General features: G+C 48.1%; 1 protein-coding gene across 2 annotated transcripts in view; it reads right to left on the minus strand.

The window, feature by feature from the left end:
• Positions 1-22,394, minus strand: part of SLIT1 (slit guidance ligand 1) — a 207,747-nt gene that overhangs the window by 7,573 nt on the left and 177,780 nt on the right. For both annotated transcript variants that reach the window (XM_049855841.1, XM_049855840.1), the window contains 9 exons: positions 21,100-21,171; positions 19,749-19,820; positions 18,836-18,907; positions 10,325-10,488; positions 8,337-8,461; positions 7,981-8,078; positions 3,129-3,268; positions 2,894-2,987; positions 1,250-1,387 (listed from right to left, as the gene is read on the minus strand). In XM_049855841.1, the coding sequence (XP_049711798.1) occupies positions 1,250-1,387; positions 2,894-2,987; positions 3,129-3,268; positions 7,981-8,078; positions 8,337-8,461; positions 10,325-10,488; positions 18,836-18,907; positions 19,749-19,820; positions 21,100-21,171 (975 nt within the window). The remainder of the gene's footprint in view (positions 1-1,249; positions 1,388-2,893; positions 2,988-3,128; positions 3,269-7,980; positions 8,079-8,336; positions 8,462-10,324; positions 10,489-18,835; positions 18,908-19,748; positions 19,821-21,099; positions 21,172-22,394) is intronic.

The raw sequence follows: 22,394 nt of genomic DNA on the forward strand, positions 1-22,394 counted from the left end.
ATCACAATGAAATATCACTTCACACCCATTAGGATGGCTATAATAAAAAATAATACCAAGTGTTGGTCCAGATGTAGAGAAATTGGAACCTTCATACACTGCTGGTAGGAATGTAAAATGGTTCAGCTATTTTGGAAAAATGCTGGCAGTTCCTCAAATAATTAAACATAGTTACAATATGATCAGCAATTCCATACCTAGGTGTATACTTAAGTGTCCACTCAAAAAAACATGTATACAAATGTTCATAGCAGCATTATTCATGATAGCTAAAAAGTGGAAACTACCCAAATGTCCATCAGCTAATGAATGGATAATCAAAATGTGGTATATCCATATGATGGAATATTATTCAACAGTAAAAAGAAATGAAGTACCAATTCATGAGACAACATGGATGAATCATGAAAACCTTATGCTAAGTGAAGGAAGCCAGTCACAAAGGACCCCAGATTGTCTTTGTGGGGTGATGAAATGTTCTAAAATTGACTGTGGTGATGGTTTGCACAATTCTGTCAATATGCTAAAAGCTATTGAATTGCACAGTTTAAATGGATGACCTGCATGATTTGTGAATTAATCTGAAAAAAAGCTTTTTTTTTTTTTTCTTTTTTTAAGGCACAAGCAGAGCATGGAGAGTGAGTGAGCCAGGAGGAGGGCAGATGTCCTCCCCAACCTCCCAGAGGAGCCGAGAGGGGAGATTTGGTAAATGACCATTGACTGGGGCTTACAGCTGCATTACACCTGCCCTTAATGGGCATGTCTGCAGAGGTTCAGCTGACAGCTGAGTGAAGGGGCACTGCCCAGTAATCTGTAACCATCTCCCACCCCTTCACCAAACAGGGACCGTTTGTCTACACCCTGAGCTGTCAAGTAACTTTTCCAAGGCTGCACAGCGGGTGACTGGCATGTTGTTGTGTGCTGTGCAGTCAATTCTGACTCACAGAGACCTTACAGAACAGAGTAGAACTGCCCCATAGGGTTTCCTAGGCTGTAATGTTTATGAAAACAGATCTCCAGGTCTTTTCTCCCCTGGAACGGCTGGTGGGTTTGAACCACCAACCTTTTGGTCAGCAGCCAAGTGCCTAATCACTGTGCCACCAGGACTCCAGTGATTGGCATAGCCATGGTGAAAACCCCAGGATCCAACTCCCAGGCTCTGGCCCTTCCCCCCTCCCTACCCCTAGCAAAACCTGGAGGCTGCTGTCGGTCAGTGAGGAGTCACCGTGGTGCGTCCAGGTCCACTTACCTGTAGCCCTCGGCACAGAGGCAGGAGTAACTGTTGACTTCGTCCACGCACTGGGCTCCGTTCTGGCAGCGGTGGTTCCCACAGTCGTCCTGGTTCTCACTACAGTTGTGGCCTGTGTAACCTGGCATGCACTCACACCTGGGGGCAGGCAGGGGTGGGGAGTGATGGCCGCACGCTCAGCCAGAGCTTGACCAGGAGAGTGTGTCAGGACCCAGGGCCCACACAGCCTGTGGGGTGGGCCCTGTGTGTGTGACAGAGAACCCCCAAGGGGTCAAGCCAAGCCCTAGAGAGAATGCTTGCCCAGCCCATCCGGGGCTGCTCTTTTAGTGCAAAGGAGGAGCTGTGTAGACTTGGAGTGGGGCCCTGGGCTGGAAGGGGGGTGCCCAGCAGCAGGGGATGGGACTCTTGTTGGGGAGGATCCACCCTCATCTCCAACAGCACATCCAAGGACAAGCATCATCCCTTCCCAGCCTGCCTGCTGCTCAGCTGCTTCCTCCTCTGTTCTCCCAGGACCCACCAATACAGGGCCCTGAGTCACCCAGGCTCATCAGCCCTCCCCCAGCCCCCAGTCCCCAGCAGGGCTGATATCTGCCCCTCACTGGCGCCCGGACACCAGGCCAGCCCCCAGCTTCCCAGCTCTCACTGCACCTCACTGCTTTCCCCAAAACACATATTGACCAACCATTTGCCTATCAAATAAAGGGCCCGCCCCTCCACCTTGGTTTCAGCCATGGCCTTGCAAGATCCTGCCATCCATCAGCCTCCCCCGTGGTCAGGCCTGTCTCCACTGGCAGCAGTCCCCCACCTCAAAGGTTCAAGCCAGTTGCTCTGGAGTCAACTCTGACTCATGGCGACCCCATATGTGTCAGAGTAGAACTGTACTTCATGGAATTTTCAATGGCTGAATTTTTGAATGCAGATCACCAGGCCTTTCTTCTGAGGCACCTCTTGTTGGACTCAAACTGCCAACCTTTCGATTAGCAGCCGAGCCTTAGCTGTTTGCAACACCAAGGGATTTCTTGGAAAGGGAAGACAGTGCAAATAACTGTATACTATGTGGCATGCCAGTGGGGTCTGGGGCAGCCCCATAAATGTGTTCATATTTCTGCAGCCAAATCTACTGATACACTGCATGGAATAAATACAAACTATGAAAAAGCTTGGGTCAGTGTGGGTCGGCTTTTATTACCAAATATGTTCGGGTCAGATCAGATTCTGCCATCCAGTGGCTTTTGGTTTTCAAAGCTTTATGGTTTTGGTACTTGGGGATAACAGACTGTGGATCTGCAATGATGATATCTCTACATGAAGCCCTTACCAGATGTCAGACACTGAGCACGCACTTTCATTCTTTTTTTCATCTAATCCTTACAACTGCCCTGGAGGAAGCTACCGGTGCACCCAGTTTACAGATGAGAAAACCGAGACTCAGAAAGGTCAAGTGATCCATTCAAGGTCGTGCAGGCAGTGAGCTGCATAATCCTCCCACCCCACCCACACACACTGCACTGAGTCGAAGGAACCCTGCACGGCTGAGACTACACCCCCTTGATGGGGAGGACACAAGAGGGTGCGGGGAGGTAGACTCCAGTCTGACTTGGGGGCTGTGCTCTTTCCCTGGCCCCGGAAATAGGCAACACTGACCTGGGGCCATCTGGGGTGCCTACACATTGGGCATCGTGCTGACACGGGTTCAAATCCGAGGAGCAGAAGTCCACCAGCTGCTCACAGGCCTTTCCTGGGGAGAGAACGAGCAAGAAGCAGGAGAGAAGCTGCCCTCCTGTGTGTGCTTGGCCAGGCAGCCAGCCCGGCAGAAACCTCCACAGACACAGGCAGGGCACAGCCCTCCCACTCTGACACTCAAACTCACCACGCTTACCCACATACTGCAGGGGGCACTGACAGGTGTAGTTGCCCACGCCGTCCACACAGCTGCCCCCGTTGGCACATGCGTGCTCCACACAGTCATCTGTGTTCACCCCACAGGTCGGTCCCTCAAAGCCAGTGGGACAGGAGCACCTGTGGGTGGGGGCAGAGAGAGGAGAGGCAGGTGGCCCCACAGCCCCGGTGGCAGCCTTTCCAGAGTTCTGGTGGAAGCCTGCGGCCGCCACCACCATCACCCTTCCTCAGAGTCATGGCCCTACTCCAGGCCAGGCCCTATGCTGGGTGCTGGGACTCACGATCCAGTGGGGGAGGGTGGTGAGTAGCAGGCTGGTGTAAGCACTGAAGTTGAGCAGGGACAAAGGGGCAGAGGACACCTAACTCCTTCTTGAAGGGAAGTGGCCCCAAGCAGGCTTCCTGGAGGAGGTGATGGGTTAACCAAGGTCCGTGACAAGGAGAACAGGAAGGAGAAGGAAGACAGTTCGGACAGGGGTGTGTAATAAAGCCCAACATCCAGTCTTCTGGGAGGGGACCTGCTCATCTAAGTAGTTCAGGACTTGTCGGAGTGAGGGTGAGAATGAGCCTGGAGGTGAGTGGGAACCAGGTGTGGAGGGCCCTGGAGATCAGTGATCTTTAAACCAGTGTGTGCCTGCTCTGGGTCATTCAGGAGTTTTCCGAGGGGTATGTGGGTAAGAAAGGTCTAAGAAATTAAATTCCAGATCTCCAAGTCCCACATGACCTCTTCCCTAAACTGACCTGTCCTGGAACTCCTCCACCTCTCACCCAGTCCAAGTGCAAGTCCAAGTCCGAGCCCGAGCCTGAGTCCGAGTCTGAGTCCAAGTCCAAGTCCAAGTCCAAGGTGGGACATGCCTCAGGGCCTAAAACCCTCACCACCAAATAAGGGCGCATTCAGAAATATGGATGTTGAGGAAGTGAATGAACAAATGCGTTTACAGGTCAGGAGGTTCCCAATTCTAGCCTTAGAAATAATTGAAGGAGGACCTCATGGAGCTGTCAGCTGATAGAATATTAAAAATAATTTTGGATGACACATCACTCTGGGTTTTGGTTTTTTGTTTTTTTTTTGGCATATAAACTCAGAAGGGTTTCAAAGAATTGAGTGACACGGCTGTAATAAAACTCCTTCTAATCCCGTGGGTTTGTTTAGGTGAACAAACTTTCTCAGAATTTACGTGTCAAAAAAAAAAGAACACGCTGGATGCGGAGCCCTCTCTTGTTCTAGAACATTCACCCAGTAGCATCCGCGAACAAGCATCCATCGAAGAGCAGAAAACAAAAACAGTCCTCTAGCCTAAGAGATGCAGTTTAATAACATTTTACTTTCATGTGTAATTTGTATCAGTCAAATTTTGTAATACAATTATGTTATTTTGATCAATTATGTATTACTGATAGTTGTAATGATAACTCAGTGTGGAAGAAACTTTTAATCAGATGCTTATGGTCACAAGAAATAAGAAAAAAAACTTTATACGTGAGGTCATATCCCATGTTGGTGGCAGAGAAGTATGACGGGGTGCTGAAGAAAAGATTCGCTAGCCAAAAACATATTACATTAGAAGGAAAATGGGGGGGAGGGGGTTAATAGAACTGAAGTACCAGCTCGAGGAGAAAAAAAGACCGAGATCAAAGGTTAACTGTTAAAGAGAAGCTTGTTCACATAATTGTAAAGCGATATCAAACAGCTATGCTATTTAGATTCCATTGGAGGCATTTTAAAGAGAAGCGGTTTTTTAAATGTTAATAATATTTACAATATCCTGGAAATTACCCCCTTTACAAAGAAAAATTGAACTTACAATGAGAAATGTAAAAATGTGTGAGAGGATATATAGTTTTAAAAATTTGTTTTGGGGGTATGTGAGCAAAAAGGTTTGAAGACTGCACAGCATGTTCCCGGGTATAGTTTTTCCCTGAAGGCTGGGAGAAACAACATAGGGGTTTTAAGCAGGGGGTGACGGGATCAGCTTTAAATTTCAGAAAGTCCCCTCTAGCCAGAGTTGGGGGCAGTGGAGGGGGCATGGGTCAGGGAAGAACAGAGGAGGCGGGGATTTCAGGGATGGAGAGTTTGTGATGCATGGTCCCACCCCGGGGCTGCTCCCACCATGCTCCTCAGAGATGCCCCTGGATCCTGGTGGCAGGTCCCCAGCACAGCAGCCCCAAGGACCACCAACTCCTCTCTGTTCCTCCCTTTCTGCAGTAATGGTCAGCCTTAGTGCAGGACACTGGCACACACAGGTGGCAGCTAAGAAGCTACTGCAGGCCTCCCATCTACTGAGGCCCACCCCTGCTCTGCCCCTGGGGACAATCTGCCTGCCTGGCTCTGACCCTGTTCTGCTGCCTTCTCTACCTCCACACCCACTAGCCTGCAGAACACCCTGTGACTGGCTGCAGGGGAGACCCTGCTCCCTGCATCAGAGCTGGTGTGCAGGAGCCCTGGGCTCTCATCCAGGCTCTGGTACTCATCCACAGGGGACCTCAGCCAAGTCAGAGCCTCAGCTTGCTTCTCTACAAGGTAGAAAGGGATGGTGTGGGTGGACTCTGGAAGGTCCCTTCCAGTGCGCAATTCTTATTGTCCTCTGATAGTGACAACCCTATCTTTAAGTCACCTTTGTGTGGTAAGACTGTCTCCTCTATCAGATAGTCTGCTTCTTGGGCACGCGGAGAGAAGACACCTGCCTTGCCCTCAAGGAGCTCAGCATGCCCCTGAGGCTTGTTCCGGTGCCCACCTACTGCCATGCTCTGCAATGGGTGTGGCAGAAGTCTGCTAGGTTTATCAGCTTCCACAGCCATCTACGCTCCAGCCACCTCCCCTGGTCTACTCCTGAGGCCCTTATAAGCCTCAGGGTTGAGGAGTGATTCAGGGATGCACCCCTCGGCCCCCACGACCCCTCAGTCAAGGCTGCCAGGTGTGAGGGGCTACTCCACCTCACCTGAGCTGTACCCCTCTCTGCCTGGCAGGGGAAATTTCTGGGGATTGTCCTTTCAGCTCCCTACTCTCCATAGGCCTCTGAGGAGTCTGAGGAATGGGGAGAGGCTGCTTTGAAAAGCCCAGAGGAGGACGTGAGTCTATTGTAAGGATGCCGTTTCCAAGGCAACGACGGGGAAGAGAGGCCATTTAGTGGTTTATTTTTTACATCAGGTAATTTGGGTTTGCAGAGATAGGTTTGGCCATTTCTGCCAGTAGATTCAACATTATTTTCTGAAGGGCCAATTTGCTCTCTCCCTGCTGGTAATTTATTTTCAGCAACTAAATACTCTCTATTCCTCAGAAAAGCTCTGAGTCGGGAGAGCAACGTGGTGGTGGGCTCCCTGGGGTGCTCTGAGGGAAGCAGTGGGGTAGGGGGGACTTGAATGGCAAGGTGAGCACAGGAAGGACTTAAAGAGATGAGATCATTAGGCTGGCCCCTTCATGCTGGGGCCTCCAGGGCTATCCCCTTCTGACCAGTGACCAGTGTGACTGATAAGCTGAGTGGCCAGGACTTGTTTCCACCTCTGAGCACCTCATCCCACAGTAGCAGTAAGACAGGGAGCAAAGACCCTGAGATCAGAGGGTGCCTGTTTGAGAAATAGCAAAGAGACTGGTGTGGTTTAAGGAGAAGCAAGTAAAAGAGAAATAGGCTTTACTAAAAAAAAAATATATTATTATTATTTATTTATTTTTATCAGGGAGGTAATAGGGGGTTGAGTGTGGAACCTAGAGACTTAGTAAGAAAGAGAACAGAGGGGTCCCCAAATCTGCAAACAAAGTAACAAGAAATGGGCCAGGGCACAGAAACAAACCCATTCCCCAGGACAATGGGGCAGGGTATCTAAAAATACCCCGCAAACTTCTTTCAAGTTGCCTTTCTGAAGCAGTTAGAGAAGATCAGGCCGAGGGGCATGCGCAGAACATCTACCTGTGACTGCTGTGTGACCTTCCACCAGGGGCAGTGAGGGGCTACAGCCCCAGCCAGGGAATCCAGCCCGGGAAGCAAGAAACTGCGCAGGTGGGACAACCCATAATAAGTCCTGCTACGAATCCCAGAGGCCTCTGGGACAGGAGCCATCTTGGAAAGCTGCTGTGCACGCACCTTAGTTAACATATCCCTGCCTGTGTCTATGATAAACATGAATCTTTTCCCCACCCAAGAACTTTTAAAAACTCCCAGGCCTGTCTTTTGTTCTGTGAGACAAGGGTAAGAGTTGCTCTAGGCCTTCCTCACCTCTGCTTGCAAGCCTCTTCAATAAAGCTTTGCTGGTGTGGAAAACTAGGTGCCTTACCTGCTCATTTTTGACCAGTGAGAGGCAAGAACCTTATTCCGGTAACAGCAGTATCGGGCTCTGTCTCAGGGGCTGGCTGGGGGCCCTGCCCTGAGCAGCACTGACATCACAAGTAGGGCGTTTTGACTTAGATTGGAGGCTTTGACAGGGTTCGTAGAGATTATGGGGGTTAAAAATGCCCACAGACTGCCCTTTGCTACTGCCACAGCGTTTGCCCATGGCCATGGATTCCCAGTGCCATGAGAAGGAGCCCCTGGCGCCTCGCAAGAGCAGGGAAAAGGACGGGACCAGGAGTCAGCAGAGCAGGCCCCAAGCCCAACCCAACTACAGCCTGCTCTGCCTTCACGTCTTCTGAAAAATGAGGGGCGTGGCCTGGTGGGCTTGGAGAACCCTGCAGGCTGTGATTTGGAGTCAACCCCCCTCCCCCGGAACCCACCCCTCATCTCCTCCCAGAGTAGAAGGAAGGCCGGGGCAACCCCAGCGGTGGGAGGAGGGCACTGAGGTTCGGGTACAGGGTCCCACCAGCACCCTTGCCCACCAGGTTCCTGCCCTTCCAGGCAACTCACGTGAAGCTAGCATCGTCACCCTCCTGTGCAAGGCAGGTCCCACCATTTTCACAGGGGCCGCTTATACAGCCATCCAGGGATACCTCACAGTTGCGGCCCTGGGGAAAAAAATCAGCAGTGGGGACCCCAAGAAGACCTGGGGCTAGGGTGAGCCAACAGAGGCCAGTCCCTCCTTCCCAGGAGTTAGTCATTCATTCATTCACTCATTTATTTATACGTAAGGCCACTGATTAAACATCCACTGCTCTGGGCACTGGGGACAAAGTGACAGACAAGAGAGACCCACCCCTGCTCTGGCTCTGCCCAACAGCACACACAAGGAGCCCTTCCCCTGCCCAGCCCTCAGCTCCACTCACCTTGTAGCCGCTGGGGCAGGCACACCTGTACACCTCAAGGGGATCATTATGGCAGGTGCCCTGGTTCTGGCACGGGCTGGACAAGCAGGGATCACACTTGGCCTGGACAGCCAGAGTGGGGGGACCTGTGGCAGGGGGAGGGCATCAGTGCAGGAGGAAGGGGGGGACAGGGCAGGGCAGCGCTGGGCACAGAGCGCCTGCCTCAGGATTCCCAGCCTTGCAGGGAGGTGGGGAGTCCTTTTGCCAAGATTTTCACCTCTCCCTGTAGTTCCTCTGGATCCTGCTCACGTGCTCCCTCCTTAATCCCCCGCCCTGCACCCCCCCCCCAGTCTCTGGACCCTCCTCTGTAAAATGGGACTAATAACAGTCCCTACCTTAGAGGGCTGTACAGACCATGTGAGCTAATCCACATGAAGTGCTTAACCTACACTTGACCCTAAGGAGTGCTGCACACTTGGTGGTTAGGGCAGCCATCAGGATGAGAGCATTCTGCCCACACCTTCGCAGCGATCACCCCCAGCCCTGACACCTGCAGAGCCAGGATAACAGAAGGTGGCCACCTCAGCTGGTGGGAGTCCTGCGCAGCCGAACTCAGCGCTGTGAGGGGGCCGCACTGAGGTGGAAGGGCCATTTGCCTTGAAGCTGTTTCTCTTCAAGACTGAGGCAGGGAGAACCTTTTCTGTCACCTGCCAGCTGCAGGTAAGATCTCCTCCAGTCTTCTAGGCCACACGGATGCTCTTCTCTGGACTTAGAGCTGGAACCAAGGAGCAGGCAGCCAGGCCCTATAGGGTTTTCTCGGCTGTAATCTTTATAGAAGCAGCTTGCAGACCTTTTCTTCCACAGCGCTGGGTGGGTTTGAGCCACCAACCTTTTGGTTACCACCGGACCGTAAACAATTTGTACCACGCAGGGCCCTACGTGGTGAAATATCAGTTCAGCTGAGGGGCATGAGCCTGACTAGAAATAAACACATCTCCTACTCCTGCTGGAAAGGAGCACAGCAGGGTCTCTAGGTGCAGCTGGGGCTCTGCTTCTTGATCTCGGTGCTGGTGACATGAGTGGGTTCAGTTTGTAAAAATTCAGGGAGCACTTTTCTGGATGTGTGTTACGTTTCAATAAAAAGTTCAAAAACAAACAACTCTCCTCACCAACACCAACCCCATCCCCATTTAATAAGCACTGAGCAAATGTTTAAACATAAAGTGGCCTGCTCTGGACATCCAAGCCACAGATGGGGCCCATCTGAGCCATTCCCGCTGTGACTGCATCCTGCACACAGGGTGGCGAGGGCCTCCTCGTTAACCTGTGGCTGTCAGTTTCGTTTCTGACAGCAGTCTAGAAGCTTGGAGAGGGCAGGGGCCGTGGCCCATGGTTTCCCGGCTGTTCCCCAGCTGCCCCCCTGCACACAGGACAGGGCCTGGGGCTGCTGCTCTCTGCTCAGGAGAGTCTCCAGGGTGGGGCCGTCAGTCAGTCAGTCAGTCAATCCCTGAGCAAGCGTTTATAGATGCTCAAGGTGAGGAGCCTTCAGAGAAGAGCAGAACGAGCCTCCAATCTCACACAGGCCTGTATTTCTGCGAATGGCAGGAGACCGACAGCTGAGGCGGCTCCACCAGGGACGGTGGCGAGGGATGGGTTTTATGCTAATTGCTGAGCGCAATTCCTACCACAGGGAGGGCAGAGCACTTGCTTGCTGCTGCGAGGCTTGGAGCTTCCAGAAACATTGCTGCTATTTTTATTTTCCTTGCATAACCACAGGGAGGGATTAAAGCCTTCGAGGCCTGAGGTTTTCTGGTTGGCTTTTTCTGTTCTTTCTATGTCAGGGCCAGAAGGCAGCCCTCCTAACAAGCAGCAGGTGCTTCGTTCCTGCCATGTGACCCCCGCCCAGCCAGTCAACTCAGAGACAGGAGGGCCTGGAAGGTCACCAGGGCAGCAGGAAGTGGGATGCAACCCAGTACTCCCCCTCCCCCGCCCCATGCTCCTAGGCTCACCTTGGCATTCAAACTTCTTGGCCGGTGTGGTGAGGAGCAGCTTGCCCTCCATGTCTGGGGGCCCAGCACAGCGGGCAATGCCCGGCTCCTTATAGCCCGTCTTCACCCAGCCAGACAGCCAGCGGAGGTGGCAGTCACAGTACAGGGGGTTGGCACCAATGGCCCTGGGACAGAGATCAGAGAGAAGTAGGCACTACAGCTTCATCAGGTCCTTCACCCGCTGGGCACCTACGGTGCCAGGCAGTGGGCCAGGGGCTGGCAAAAATCCTGATAGCCCCCGTTTTGTGAGCATTTACCATGTAGCCAGCACTATTGTGAGTAGCCAGGAGCAGGCAGCCAGGCTACCTGGGAGCTACCTGTCCGCCCCAAATAAATAGTAAGACCAGGCCAGTTTACCCAGGTTTCCACATCAGACTCCTAGAAGTGGTAAAATACTTACTGGCTCTGCTTAAGGAGGCATGAGTGTGAATAGAAATAAAAACACTTCCTAGTGAGAGGGTGCACAAGGGCGTGCCTGCGGGTGTGGGTGGGGTTCTGCTTCTTGATCTGGGTGGCTGGTGATATGGGTGCATTATCTAATTTATATGCATTGTCTTATTAAATCCTTGTTGTTATTTACTGTTGAGTCAATTCCGACTCATAGCAACCCCATCAGACCGAGTAGAACTGCTCCACAGGGTTTCCTAGGCTGTAATCTTTATGGGGAACCCTGATGGTGCAATGATTAGGTGCTTGGCTGCTAACTGAAAGGTTAGTGGTTCGAACCCACCAGCTGCTACATGGGAAAAGGATGTGGCAGTCTGTGGTGCAGTTCTATTCTGTCTTACAAGGTTGCTAAGAGTCGGAACTGACTCAACAGCAGCGGGTTTGTTTTTTTTTTTAATCTATAGGAGCAAATCACCAGGTCTTTCCTCTCGTGGGGTTGCTGGTGAGTCCAAACCACCAACCTTTCAGTTAGCAGCTGAGCACTTAACCATTGTGCCACCAGGGCTCTCTATTGAGTCCTTACCACTTCCTATTATCCCCATTTTCACGTGAGGAAACCAAGGCTCAAAAAGGTTAAGGAACTTGCCATCACACAGAGGAAAGGGGGGATCTGGGATTTGAACCTGTGCTGCTGAGGCCAAAGCCCACGAGTCCAATGTCTCCAGAGTACCTGGGGGAGAAGGGAACTAACATTTACTGCTGCGATGAGCCAGTTGCTCTCATCCCTTAGCACATCTAATCTTCTTATTCATTACCTCTGCAATTTAAGTTTGCTTTGCTCCATCTCCAAGATGTGGAAACTGAGCCCTACAAGGAGTAAGTCATTGGCTTGGGGTCATGTAATGACTGAAGGGCAGCCCCTGGGCAGACCCAGAGCTGTCTGATTCTGAAGCCCATACGCTCTTATTTTGCTTTTCATTTTTAATTAAACAAGGAATACATGAATGCATTCTTATTGTAAACCACCTCAGACATTGCAGACAGAGCCAAAGTCTCCACCCTGCACAACATTCTGAATGCACTGAATACCACTGAATTGCACACTTTAAACTGGTTAATTTTATATTAGGTAAATTTTACATCAATAATAATAATAAGCAGGTACACTCACATTACTGACGTGAGTGCAAATGGCGTCCAAATGAACAATGCAGCTGTCTTTAGATGCAGTATTTCTATTTCTGGGAGTTTATCTCACAGATAATACCTAGACAAGCACATAACAACATCTGTGCAATAGTGCTGATCACAGCATTGTTGGTGATAGCAAGACTGGAAACCCCAGTGTTCATCAGTCGGGGGAGTGGTTAAGTAAACTATGGTGTATCCACATGAGAAAAAAAACTGTCTCCCTCCCATTCTCACTGCCCTCCACAAAGGCGTCCACTGTCCTTTGCCATATTTACACAAACGGTTCTTCCTCAGAATGACACCCAGTATACGTCATTATTGAGCAGCTTCCTTCTTGTCACTAACCAGAATGCACTAGAGCTCCTTCCAGGTCAGCATATCTGGGTCCACCTCATTTTGTCAAACTGCTCCCAATAGCATCCCAAAGAATGGATGCTCCACAGTTCATTGCACAATTTCCCTATTGCTGGACATTCTGGTTGTTCCCAACTGCAATGAACACTCCAGTGCACGCCTCTTTGTGAAGTGTGAGCATTTCCCTCCAACAGCCTAGAAGTAGGACTCAGGTCACAGAGGAAGTGCATGTAAAATATTAGTAGCTGCCCTCCAATAAGCCTGGCCCCTCACATCTGTACCAACACTGTATGTTACCAATCTCTTAATTTTTTTACTAATCTGGTGGGCAAGCTCATAATCTTTTCGCTAAATCACAGTGGGAGACGTAGAGATGAACAAGACCTGGGTATAAGGGAAAGATGGGCCAGAGTTCTTTGATTCAGCAAATGTAAAGATTAGTGCCTCATGCCTGAAGGTCAATATCAACGTTATTTTGAAAATGTAAGGATAGATGATAGCTAGGTAGACAGACAGATAGATAGATCAAACCGAAAACCAAATCCACTGCCATCAAGTCGATTCTGACTCATAGTGACCCTATAGGACAGTGTAGAACAACCCCATAGAGTTTCCAAGAAGCACCTAGTGGATTCGAACTGCTGACCTTCTGGTTAGCAGCCATAGCTCTTAACCACTCTGCCACCAGGGTTTCCATATATATAGGTATGTGTGTATGTAAGTATATATACACACACATATCTATATTTGTACATATGTATCTGTACATAATGTATATAAACTTATACATAATGTTAATGAGAATGGTCGTATTTATTAAGCAACTAATGAGTCCCATTTTCCACCTGTTTCGGGGTGCTACAGAGGACACGGCTCCCCCCTGAGATGCACACAGTCTAGTAAAAGTGGCAACGACTCTAAACAAGAATTCCCCAAAACAGCACAGCTGACGACTGTGTGATTTTTATAAAGAGGCTGAACCAGACTTGGGCTCTGGCCCTGACACAGCTGCTGACTGCCCGGGTGACCTTGAGCCACTCACTTAACACCTCTGGGACTCACTTTATGATTCAATAAAGAGCCTGCAATCTAGAGGGGAAGAAAGACAAGCACATCTAACCTGAAATGGGCACCAAGGGAATAATGCAGCTTGGAAAGAAAAGCAGGTTCAACCTCGACATGTATTTAATTTTTTCTATCCTTATTTGCTGACAGCATCCATCCTGGCTAAAAGCACAGAGAAGACACCTTCCTGTTTCTACAGAATAGTCCCAGGGCCTCTCGGAGGTAGAGGAAGGTCAGGTGCTTTGATCTTTTGAAGCTCCATTGTGTTTAAAAAAAAAAAAAAAAAAGACTTTTTAAATAACAGGAGTAAAAAAATTGTGATATGGTATATTTAAAAAGTTTTACACTCACTAGGTTAATATTTTAACATAAAAGTGCAATGTAATGTAATTCTGTTATTCAAAAGATAAATACAAAATCAAAAAAATTTTTTTATAGTACACTGCAGGAGCGTGGGTCAGCAATGATTCACACGTTTAAAGTTTACTGTGACCAGCCTCTTTCAGTCTTATAGCCCATTTACAGGAAATGCCAAAAGCACAAAATCTGAGTTCATTATAAATGTGGGGCCCTTGAAATGTCTTGGGATCTTCACAGATTCCCTAAATTTGTGCATGTACTCGCCCTATAAACCCCAGCGAAGTCCTACCTCAAATGTAAATGTCCCTTTCTGACACTTAACAATAAATACTGCAGGACCAAAGACACATATGAAGCTGTTTAAAAATTCTGGCTTGGCCAACACTTGCTTTTTCTTGTTTCTGTATAGTGCAAGGAGCCCTGGTGGTACAGTTGTTAAGAGCTACGGCTGTTAACCAAAAGGCCAGCAGTTCGAATCCACCAACCACTCTTTGAAAACCCTATGGGGCAGTTCTACTCTGTCCTATTGGGTTGCTAAGAGTCGGTATTGACTTGAAGGCAATGGGTTTGGTTAGTGTAGAGCATACTCCATGCCACATCTGAATTCAAAATTTCAAGCTTTAACATTTTTTTTCTTTTTTTGCCTAAGCACTATCTTACCCTCTCTTCACTAGTACTAGTAGTTCACTTTCATCTGGGGGCATTTGTCCCCTAAAGAAAGTATTGTGGATTCGGTGGGGAGCGGAGAGCTTCAGTCCACTAAAAGGAGAGAGCAATGCCTCGGCGTCAGATGGGCAGAGGAGGTATTGCTCAGGTGAAGGAGACGTTAAAGCTTTAGTGGATGTTCGGCTCTAGAGGTGACTCTGTGAGGCAGCCACAGGAAAGCTGTTTCTGTTCTCAATTGAGACGTAGTGGCGGGACGACAGCCAGGCGTCTCATTGATTCAAAAGGACTGTGGATCCAGACCCACACCCAGCCTAAGTATAAACAACCATGTGTTGTTAATATTTGGTATCACTTGAAAATAGCTGAAACAGTAGATATTCAATCTGTTTATGCCAAGGTCCTGCCAGGCTTCCATTAAGGTAACTGGAACAGAAACAGCTTTCTAGTGGACTGGAGCTCCTCGGGGGCAGGAACCAGTAAAGCCAGAGCTGTGCCTGACACGAGCCGTCATCCAATAAATGGTTGCTGAGTGACTGCCTGCCTAAAAGCATGGCAAATGCACAAAGCTCATATAAAAGCAAAGGAAAGTGAAGAAGAAAAGAACCATTCATCATCCTATAAGTGTAACTGTGTAACTAATTTAATTCTAGTCTGTTCTCTTCAGCTCTTGTGTACATATCTGCATGTCATTGAAATCAGAGTGTACAGTCTTCATTCTGCTTTTTCACCAAATAATAAATTACACTGTCATAATTACCAATGACTTGCTATTCCATCCTATGAGCATATCATAATTTGATCATTCCATATTTACTTTCTACACCTAAATCTCGATGAACCTGGAAATCTAGATTTCCAGTCGGCAACAGATTAGAGGCAACAAAACCAGATCATCGCAATGAAGAACTGCATTGAAGAACATTAGCACCGTGTCTGGCACATAGTAGACACCCAGTAAATATCTGTGGATGGATGAATGGCTGGATGGACAGACACTCAGACAGATGGATGAAAAATGAACTAAATGCAAAATAAACTGCAGCAGAGAAATGCCCAGCATATTGAAGCCGTGCACAGTGATAAGCGCTCACAATCATCATAGAGTGTTAGACCCATTAGAGACCTTAGAAAAAGCCTCTGTATGGGTGAGGAATGTGGCCTAAGGAGATGAATGAATTGTCTGAGATACCACTGTAGACCTAAAGCTATAATTCCTGATTCCTAGTCTAGAGTTCGGAAACCCTGGTGGCGTAGTGGTTAAGGGCTACAGCTACTAAACAACAGGTCGGCAGCTCATGGGTTTCAATGTAGTGGGCCTCTCACTATGCCAGGCCCTCACCCACGCACCCATCTACCATGCTGCCAGTGAACAGGAGAGGCCCAGGCCAGAGTCACATTAGGAACAGATGGCTTCCTAGAAGCTCCAGGACCTTCAGGAACCAAGAATACCAGACATTGCTCTTGGCCCATCCGTGATTCGTTACAGAGCCACGGGCATGTCCTTCATTCAGATTGCATTTAGCCAAAGTGAAGAGCCAATGTAGTGAGTCTATGTTATCTTTTACTATTCCTTGAGTCTTTGTAAGTGCTCAAGAAATCCTATGGAATAGCTGCAGCTGTTCGGTGCAGAGGAGACACTGGATAGATGTGTGCAAGCACATGCATTCATTCAATATTGCATGTGCGTATGTGCAGACACTTGAATACAAACACACACACGTATTCCATTTTAAACCCTGGGTATAAAGGGCAGAGTTTATTCACAAGATTGCTCCATAACAGTGGAAGATTCCTTTCACACAGATGCTGTCTTGTAGAGAAATCAGGCTTAGATGCAATTAACGAAATACATCTAATCGGTAATGCTGGTGCCCTGTTCTGAAATTACTGCTAAACTGATCTTTACTTACTGGTTTATTTCTTACAGTTTGGATCTGGCTTCTGGCCTGATGCAACTATTCTCCTTAAGAAAGTCTGAATTTATAGACAGGCATAGGCTCAAAATTTTTTTTGCAGCTTTGGTTTTTTGTTTGTACAATATATGTGTTATTTGTTCACTTCCTATTTAGGGGGAAAAGCCTTTATATTTTGAGCTAGAGAATAGATTAGTATCTACCTGGGTATTATTATGTTCTTGTGGGGATGGAGGAAAAGCAGCCAACTGCATGTTTAAACCCCAAGCATAAGAGATACGCTGAGGTGAGAAAGATGGACTCAATACCTGCAACAGTCAGGCATGGCAGAGTGGGAAGCTGAAGCAGACACTTGGCTACAGCCCAGGAGTATGCAAAGGAGGCTAATTGGTCCCAGAGCAGCAGCAACCCCTGTACTTAGCAGAGACAAGTGCAAACGCTTTCTGGAGAAAAGCATCTCCAATTTAGGTCCTCAGAATTCCTGAAGATTATTGTCAACGAAATTTGAGCTCACAGCCAAAAATCACCAAACACCAACAGAAACATGTCCCTGCGAATGGGAGAGAGCCAAACAATAAACAACACTGTCTCTGCCTGGCCTTTGTCCAGAGTCCCCATCTCCAGCCAGGCTTATTTTCAACTCCTCCCTCCCATGAAGCCTCCATATGTCATCACTGGCTTTCTAGAAATTTTCTAAAATTTAATTATATCATGATTCCCTTCTATCTATAGAATAAAGTCCAAACTCTCTTCACCTGACACAAAATGCCTTTCACAACCAGAGTCCAATATTCCTTTCCAGGCTTATTTCTTCCTAGTCCAAACTCCCCACCCAACCAAACACCCTATATCCTATGGCAGACAACAGACCATCCCTGAATATGCCATTTACTTTCCTGCCTCTGTGCCTTTGCACGTGCTGTTCCCTCTACCTGGAATAATTTTCTCCACCTTCTTCAAATGGCAAACTCCTAATACTTCGATGGTGGCATAATGGCACCTCTTCTGTGAAGCTCCTTCTTTTGAATTTTCTTTATAATATCCCAGATGGCCACAAAGGGCAGTAACCTTGTGTTAGTAAATTCTCCAGCACTTGACTCCTTGTAGTCACTCAGAAGATATTGGTTGAGGTGATAGATTAAAGAATAAATAAAGAGCTTCAGAATCAGACACATTTAAGTTCAACCCTGTCTCTGTTATTTTCTAGCTTTATGATGTAGGGAAGCTGCTTAATTTTTCAAAACCTCAGACTGTAAAATGGAAGTTATGAATCCTACCACTTATACCAGAACCTCTTACGCCTCCTAGTCCCATGGCAGACATCGCTAATCAACCACTGCACTCTTCCCACTGGGTCCAGACCAGCCCTGATATGGTGCTCAGTGTAGTGCTCAAGGCAACCCCTGTCAAGTGTGGAGCTGGTGCATAACACAAAACCTACTTCCCATCTCAATCGGAGTAAATGAGGCACTACAGATAAAGTACATAGTATAGTATTTGACCCAAGCAGAACTTCAATGAGTGGCACCTATTAATATTTTATTTCCTCAGGTATAAGACTGTTAGATGCACCATTGATTTAATATATTTTGATGGGGAGTGGAAGTGGAGAAACATTACCACATTGAATATACTCATCATTTGTAAAATGCATTCTGATTTCAAATAGATTAAAATGTGGAAAAGGCAAGTCTTAGAACTGAGAAAATACAGTGAGATAGTTGAGTAAATGAACTTCCCGAAGAGATGCTGGGGGCTTCTGAAAGGCTCTCTGACCTGGGTGTGTCTGCCAACTCAGGCCCCTGGCCACTGGGGTGTGGGGTGGAGGGCAAGAGGAGGGAGTTACACTTAGAATCCAAGTCACAGTCCATCTGGCTGAATGCTCCCTCTGCCAGTAGCACCAAGAGACCTCAGAAGAGAAGTGCTCCCAGCCTAACTTCCAAAATTAGGATGGTCCTGCCACTGCCTACTGCTTTTTAAGAACCTTCTTGACTCTTCCAACTGAATGGTTTAGAAAGCAATTCTAAGTTCAATTATAACACTTCTTGGGGTAGTAAATTTCCAGAGCTCTTGCCCCATTGTGTGAAGTCAGAGGCATGATGCTGATGTGCTTAAGAACCTGGGCTTTGGAGTCAGAAGACTCCATCACCTACCAGCTACACAACTTTGGGCGAGCTTCTCAAACTTCAGGGCCTGTTTCCTCACGTGTAGAATGGGAATAACAGTGCCCATGTTGTAGGATTGCTGTGAGGATTAAATTAGTTAATGCAGGGGAAGTGCTTAGCAATCAATTAATAGTCATTACCACTTTTATTATTGCTTGTGAAAAAATGTTCTCACATTCCATTGTTGGAACTGATGAACCACTACTGAATGTGGAAGACTCTAAGAGGGAGCACATTGGAATCTCACAGGTTTAATGAGTTGCTGGCTGAAAGCAACAAGCTCTGATGATCTCAGGAGGTGGGGTCTTTCTCAGAATCCAAGTTCTGTTTATATACAAAGATGCCTAGAGAATTGGGCCGTAGTTACTTACAGGTGAGACAGGGAGGTCACGTCTGCGAAGATCCCCTCACGGAGGGTGGAGATATCGTTGCCATGGAGGGACCTGAGGAGAGAAGAGGCTTTGAGGCCTCATCCAAGAGACAGAGATGCAAGAACTGATGGAGGGACAGCCCAGCCTTCTGCTGAGAGGGGACTTGTTTGGCTTATCTTTCAGATCTTTCAGTTGGTGCTATTAGGGAGATGGCCTTATTTCAGAGCCCCTACCCTACTGGCCACAGGGGAGGAAAGAAGGAGTCCTCAATAACCTAGACAGACCACTCTGTCCCCCAGACCTTTGGGAGTACTCTGTTTTCGCTATTGTAAATAACTCCAGGACCGTCTTTATATCACAAATGGAGTGTGTGTGCCTGTGCTCCTCCCTCAGCTCTGAGGGTGAGGAGGTTTCTTCTTGGTGAGGCATTTAGTACAGCGAGCCATAGGCTGAGGCTGGAAGAATGTCACCATGTCATGATTGGAGCTGACAAAGAATTCGTGCATGAATCCAGGAGAGGCATCACAACAGACATAACAGAGGGCTTTGATCACAAGGCAAAAACCTCACTGTGGGAATTCTTAGAAAAAGCTCACAAATCTTTTGGAAACAAACATTCTCAATCTGAACAGGTGCCTCATATACAAATGAGGATATATCTCGTCCACATACATACATACATGCACACTGCAAATACAACTTGGAAGAGACAGCAACCCCCATTTCTTAAATGTTTTTCCATTCATTACTCAGTTTCTGAAGGGGCTTTAATGAGAGTGTTCTGGTCTCCCACCTTTGGGTACAGTGTTGCCCTATTTGACCCCAGGAATGGGGACATTTCTGCCCTCCAGACAGGAGGCAGTGCCCTGTGTGGGGCAGATTTCCCTGAGAAACAATGCTTGAGGAGACTTACAGCAGGCGCAGGGAGCGGAGCCCCTGGAAGGCCAGGGGAGGGATGCACTGGAGGGCGTTATAGCTGAGGATCCTGTAGGAGGGAAGAAAGGCCCCAGTGTCACTGCCCCAAGGCCCCTTGAGGCAGGCAATGCAGCACATCTAACCTCTCAGATGCAGATGTTTTCAGACATTGATAATGTCCCCTCCTTCCATTGAGAACCACTGTCTTAGACCGTGGAGGCTTCACCCCCAGGCTCACTGGGACCCTGAGAGTACCTCCAAAGCCAAATCTCACCAGGTATGAGCAATCAAGTTGCCAGGTTGTGATAGAAACTTTGAAAAAGGAACCAGTTGACTAGTAGATCCCTGGGGCAGATAAGTACAGGTAGGTAAGCCAGTAGGGGTACTTCATGGCCTCAGACCCACATTCTGCACCTGGGGGCCTGACTGGGACAGGAATCTTTCCTTTCTGGGGTACTGACTCCACTGCTTGGCTGCATTGGAACCTTGGGAAAGTCCCTTAACTTCTTGGCACGTGATCTTTAAATGGAGTGCTGGGAAGGCAAATGAGATACACTCTTAAATATCAAGGAAATATAAAAGATGTGGATAACACTTTCTGATCACTTGCTTAGAAAGTAATTAAAGGAAGCATTAAAATATCTTAGAATATGGGCATAAAAATGTTTAGAGAGTCACTGTTCACAAAAGTCCAAACTGGAGGCAACTCAAACATCCATCAATAGGAGAATGGGTGAGAAAATTACGGCATATTCCTACAAAGGAATTCTATGTAGTAATGAAAACGAACAGGCCACAGCTTCACACAACAACATGACGGGTCTCAAAAACATAATGTCAATAGAAAGAAGATAGATATAAAAGAATATATTGTATGATTCAATTTATATGAGGTTCAGGAGGCAAAATTAAACTATATTGTTTAAAAATGCATGTGTTGATGGCAACACTAATGAAAATTACAGAAACGATCATCATAAAAGTCAGAATAGGGGCTGCCTGCAGGCAGGGGAGACAATCAGAAAGGGACATAGGGAGACATTTGTGGCACTAGCACTGTTCTTTTTTTTTTTTTTACCTAGATGCCTACACATATGTTAGCTTTATGATTATTTGTTAGACTGTGCATTTATATTTTTTGCAACTTTCCGAATATGTGTTGCATCTCACAATTAAAAAATGCTTTAAAAATTCTCCGAGACTTACAGGCCCTGGCACACCCTCTGCCAGTGACCAACGGAGCAGCGATGCACAGAGAGGCTGAGGCTTGAGGAAAGTACTAGCCACCACCCATCTGCAGTGGCTGAGGCCAACCCTCCCCCCGCCCCCTTCCCTCTGCTAGGACTCACAGAGTGGTCAGCTGGCTCATGTTGGTGAAGGAGGAATTGCTTAAGGAGCTGATCTTGTTGTTACTGAGATCCCTAGAAAAGACAAAGGCATCATCCTTTTAAAAGAAAGAGCTCAACCCTGGCTCATTTTCATGGGCTGCTTCTTCCCCTCCACCACTCTGCCATCCCCCACCCAAGGGGGTCAGAAGCTCCAAGTGGTACCCTAGGGGAAGGGGCGATGGAGAGGAACTTGGTCCATAGTCAGCTACAGCCCCTTATTCTGCTCCTGACCTCCCTTTACGCCTCTAGGGCTTCTTATCCCCATTTCTGCATCAACTATTCGTCTCAGCCCTCTGAGACTGTAGCCTGGCTCCCGGCCCCTTCACACCACGGAAATGTTCCCACAGAGGGCACTGGCTTCCTCCCAACTGCCAGATCTAGTAGGCTTTTCTCTGTTCTCTCTGGCTAGCCCTTTACCGAGGCTAGTTCATTAGTCGTCCAAATAATCCTATGAGGGAGATAGTAACACCATTTTGCAAATGAAGACACGGAGTTTCAGAGTGATTAAATAACTCAGGCAGGTCCACACAGCTGGTTGGGGGCAGAGCTGGAATCAAACCCCAGTCCATCTTCCCCAGACCCCAGATCACCGTGACGCGCTGTCAGCAATACCATGCAGCATTTCTCACGACTGACTACCCTTCTGCCTCTTATCAAAACTCTCTCCTTCCTGATCTTTCCTTGAACCCCTTATGTCTGCCTATTTGCCTCCCACCTCTTTGGCTGTGCCTCCTCAGTCTCTGGGTGAACAATTCTTTCTCACTCAGCCCTTAGGCATGGGTTCACTAAGGTCCTTTCCTTGCTCTTCACCTTCTTTAATCCACTCTGAGTGCCCTTGGGGATGCTCGCAGTGTTCCTCACCATCATGGGCTAGGGCATCCCTCTTCTGCCCTCCTCTCTTGTGAATGCCTCCTCCATCTCATGTCCTATGGCCCCTCAAGCTCAAACTCAAGCCTCCCCTTACCCTTATTCCCCATGCTATGCTTCCTCTCCCAGCAACCCAGAAACACAGCCCATATGTCCTCTATCTCATTCCACTCATGTCAAGTTTTAGGTCCCACACTTGTGCCTCTGTAGATGCTTCACATCTGTCCCTCTTCATAAGCCCCTGCTGATGTCAAGCCACCATCTTTTGTCTTGCTTCTACCTTGGACCTGATCTCTCCGCCCACAGCTATACCCCATTTCCATCCATCTTCCACATGCGTGGAAACCACAGCAATCTTTCTACGACACAAATCTGACCAGGTCACTGCC

Source organism: Elephas maximus, chromosome 16 (genome assembly GCF_024166365.1).
Source record: "Elephas maximus indicus isolate mEleMax1 chromosome 16, mEleMax1 primary haplotype, whole genome shotgun sequence".
In the NCBI taxonomy this organism is placed as follows: Eukaryota; Metazoa; Chordata; class Mammalia; order Proboscidea; family Elephantidae; genus Elephas; species Elephas maximus.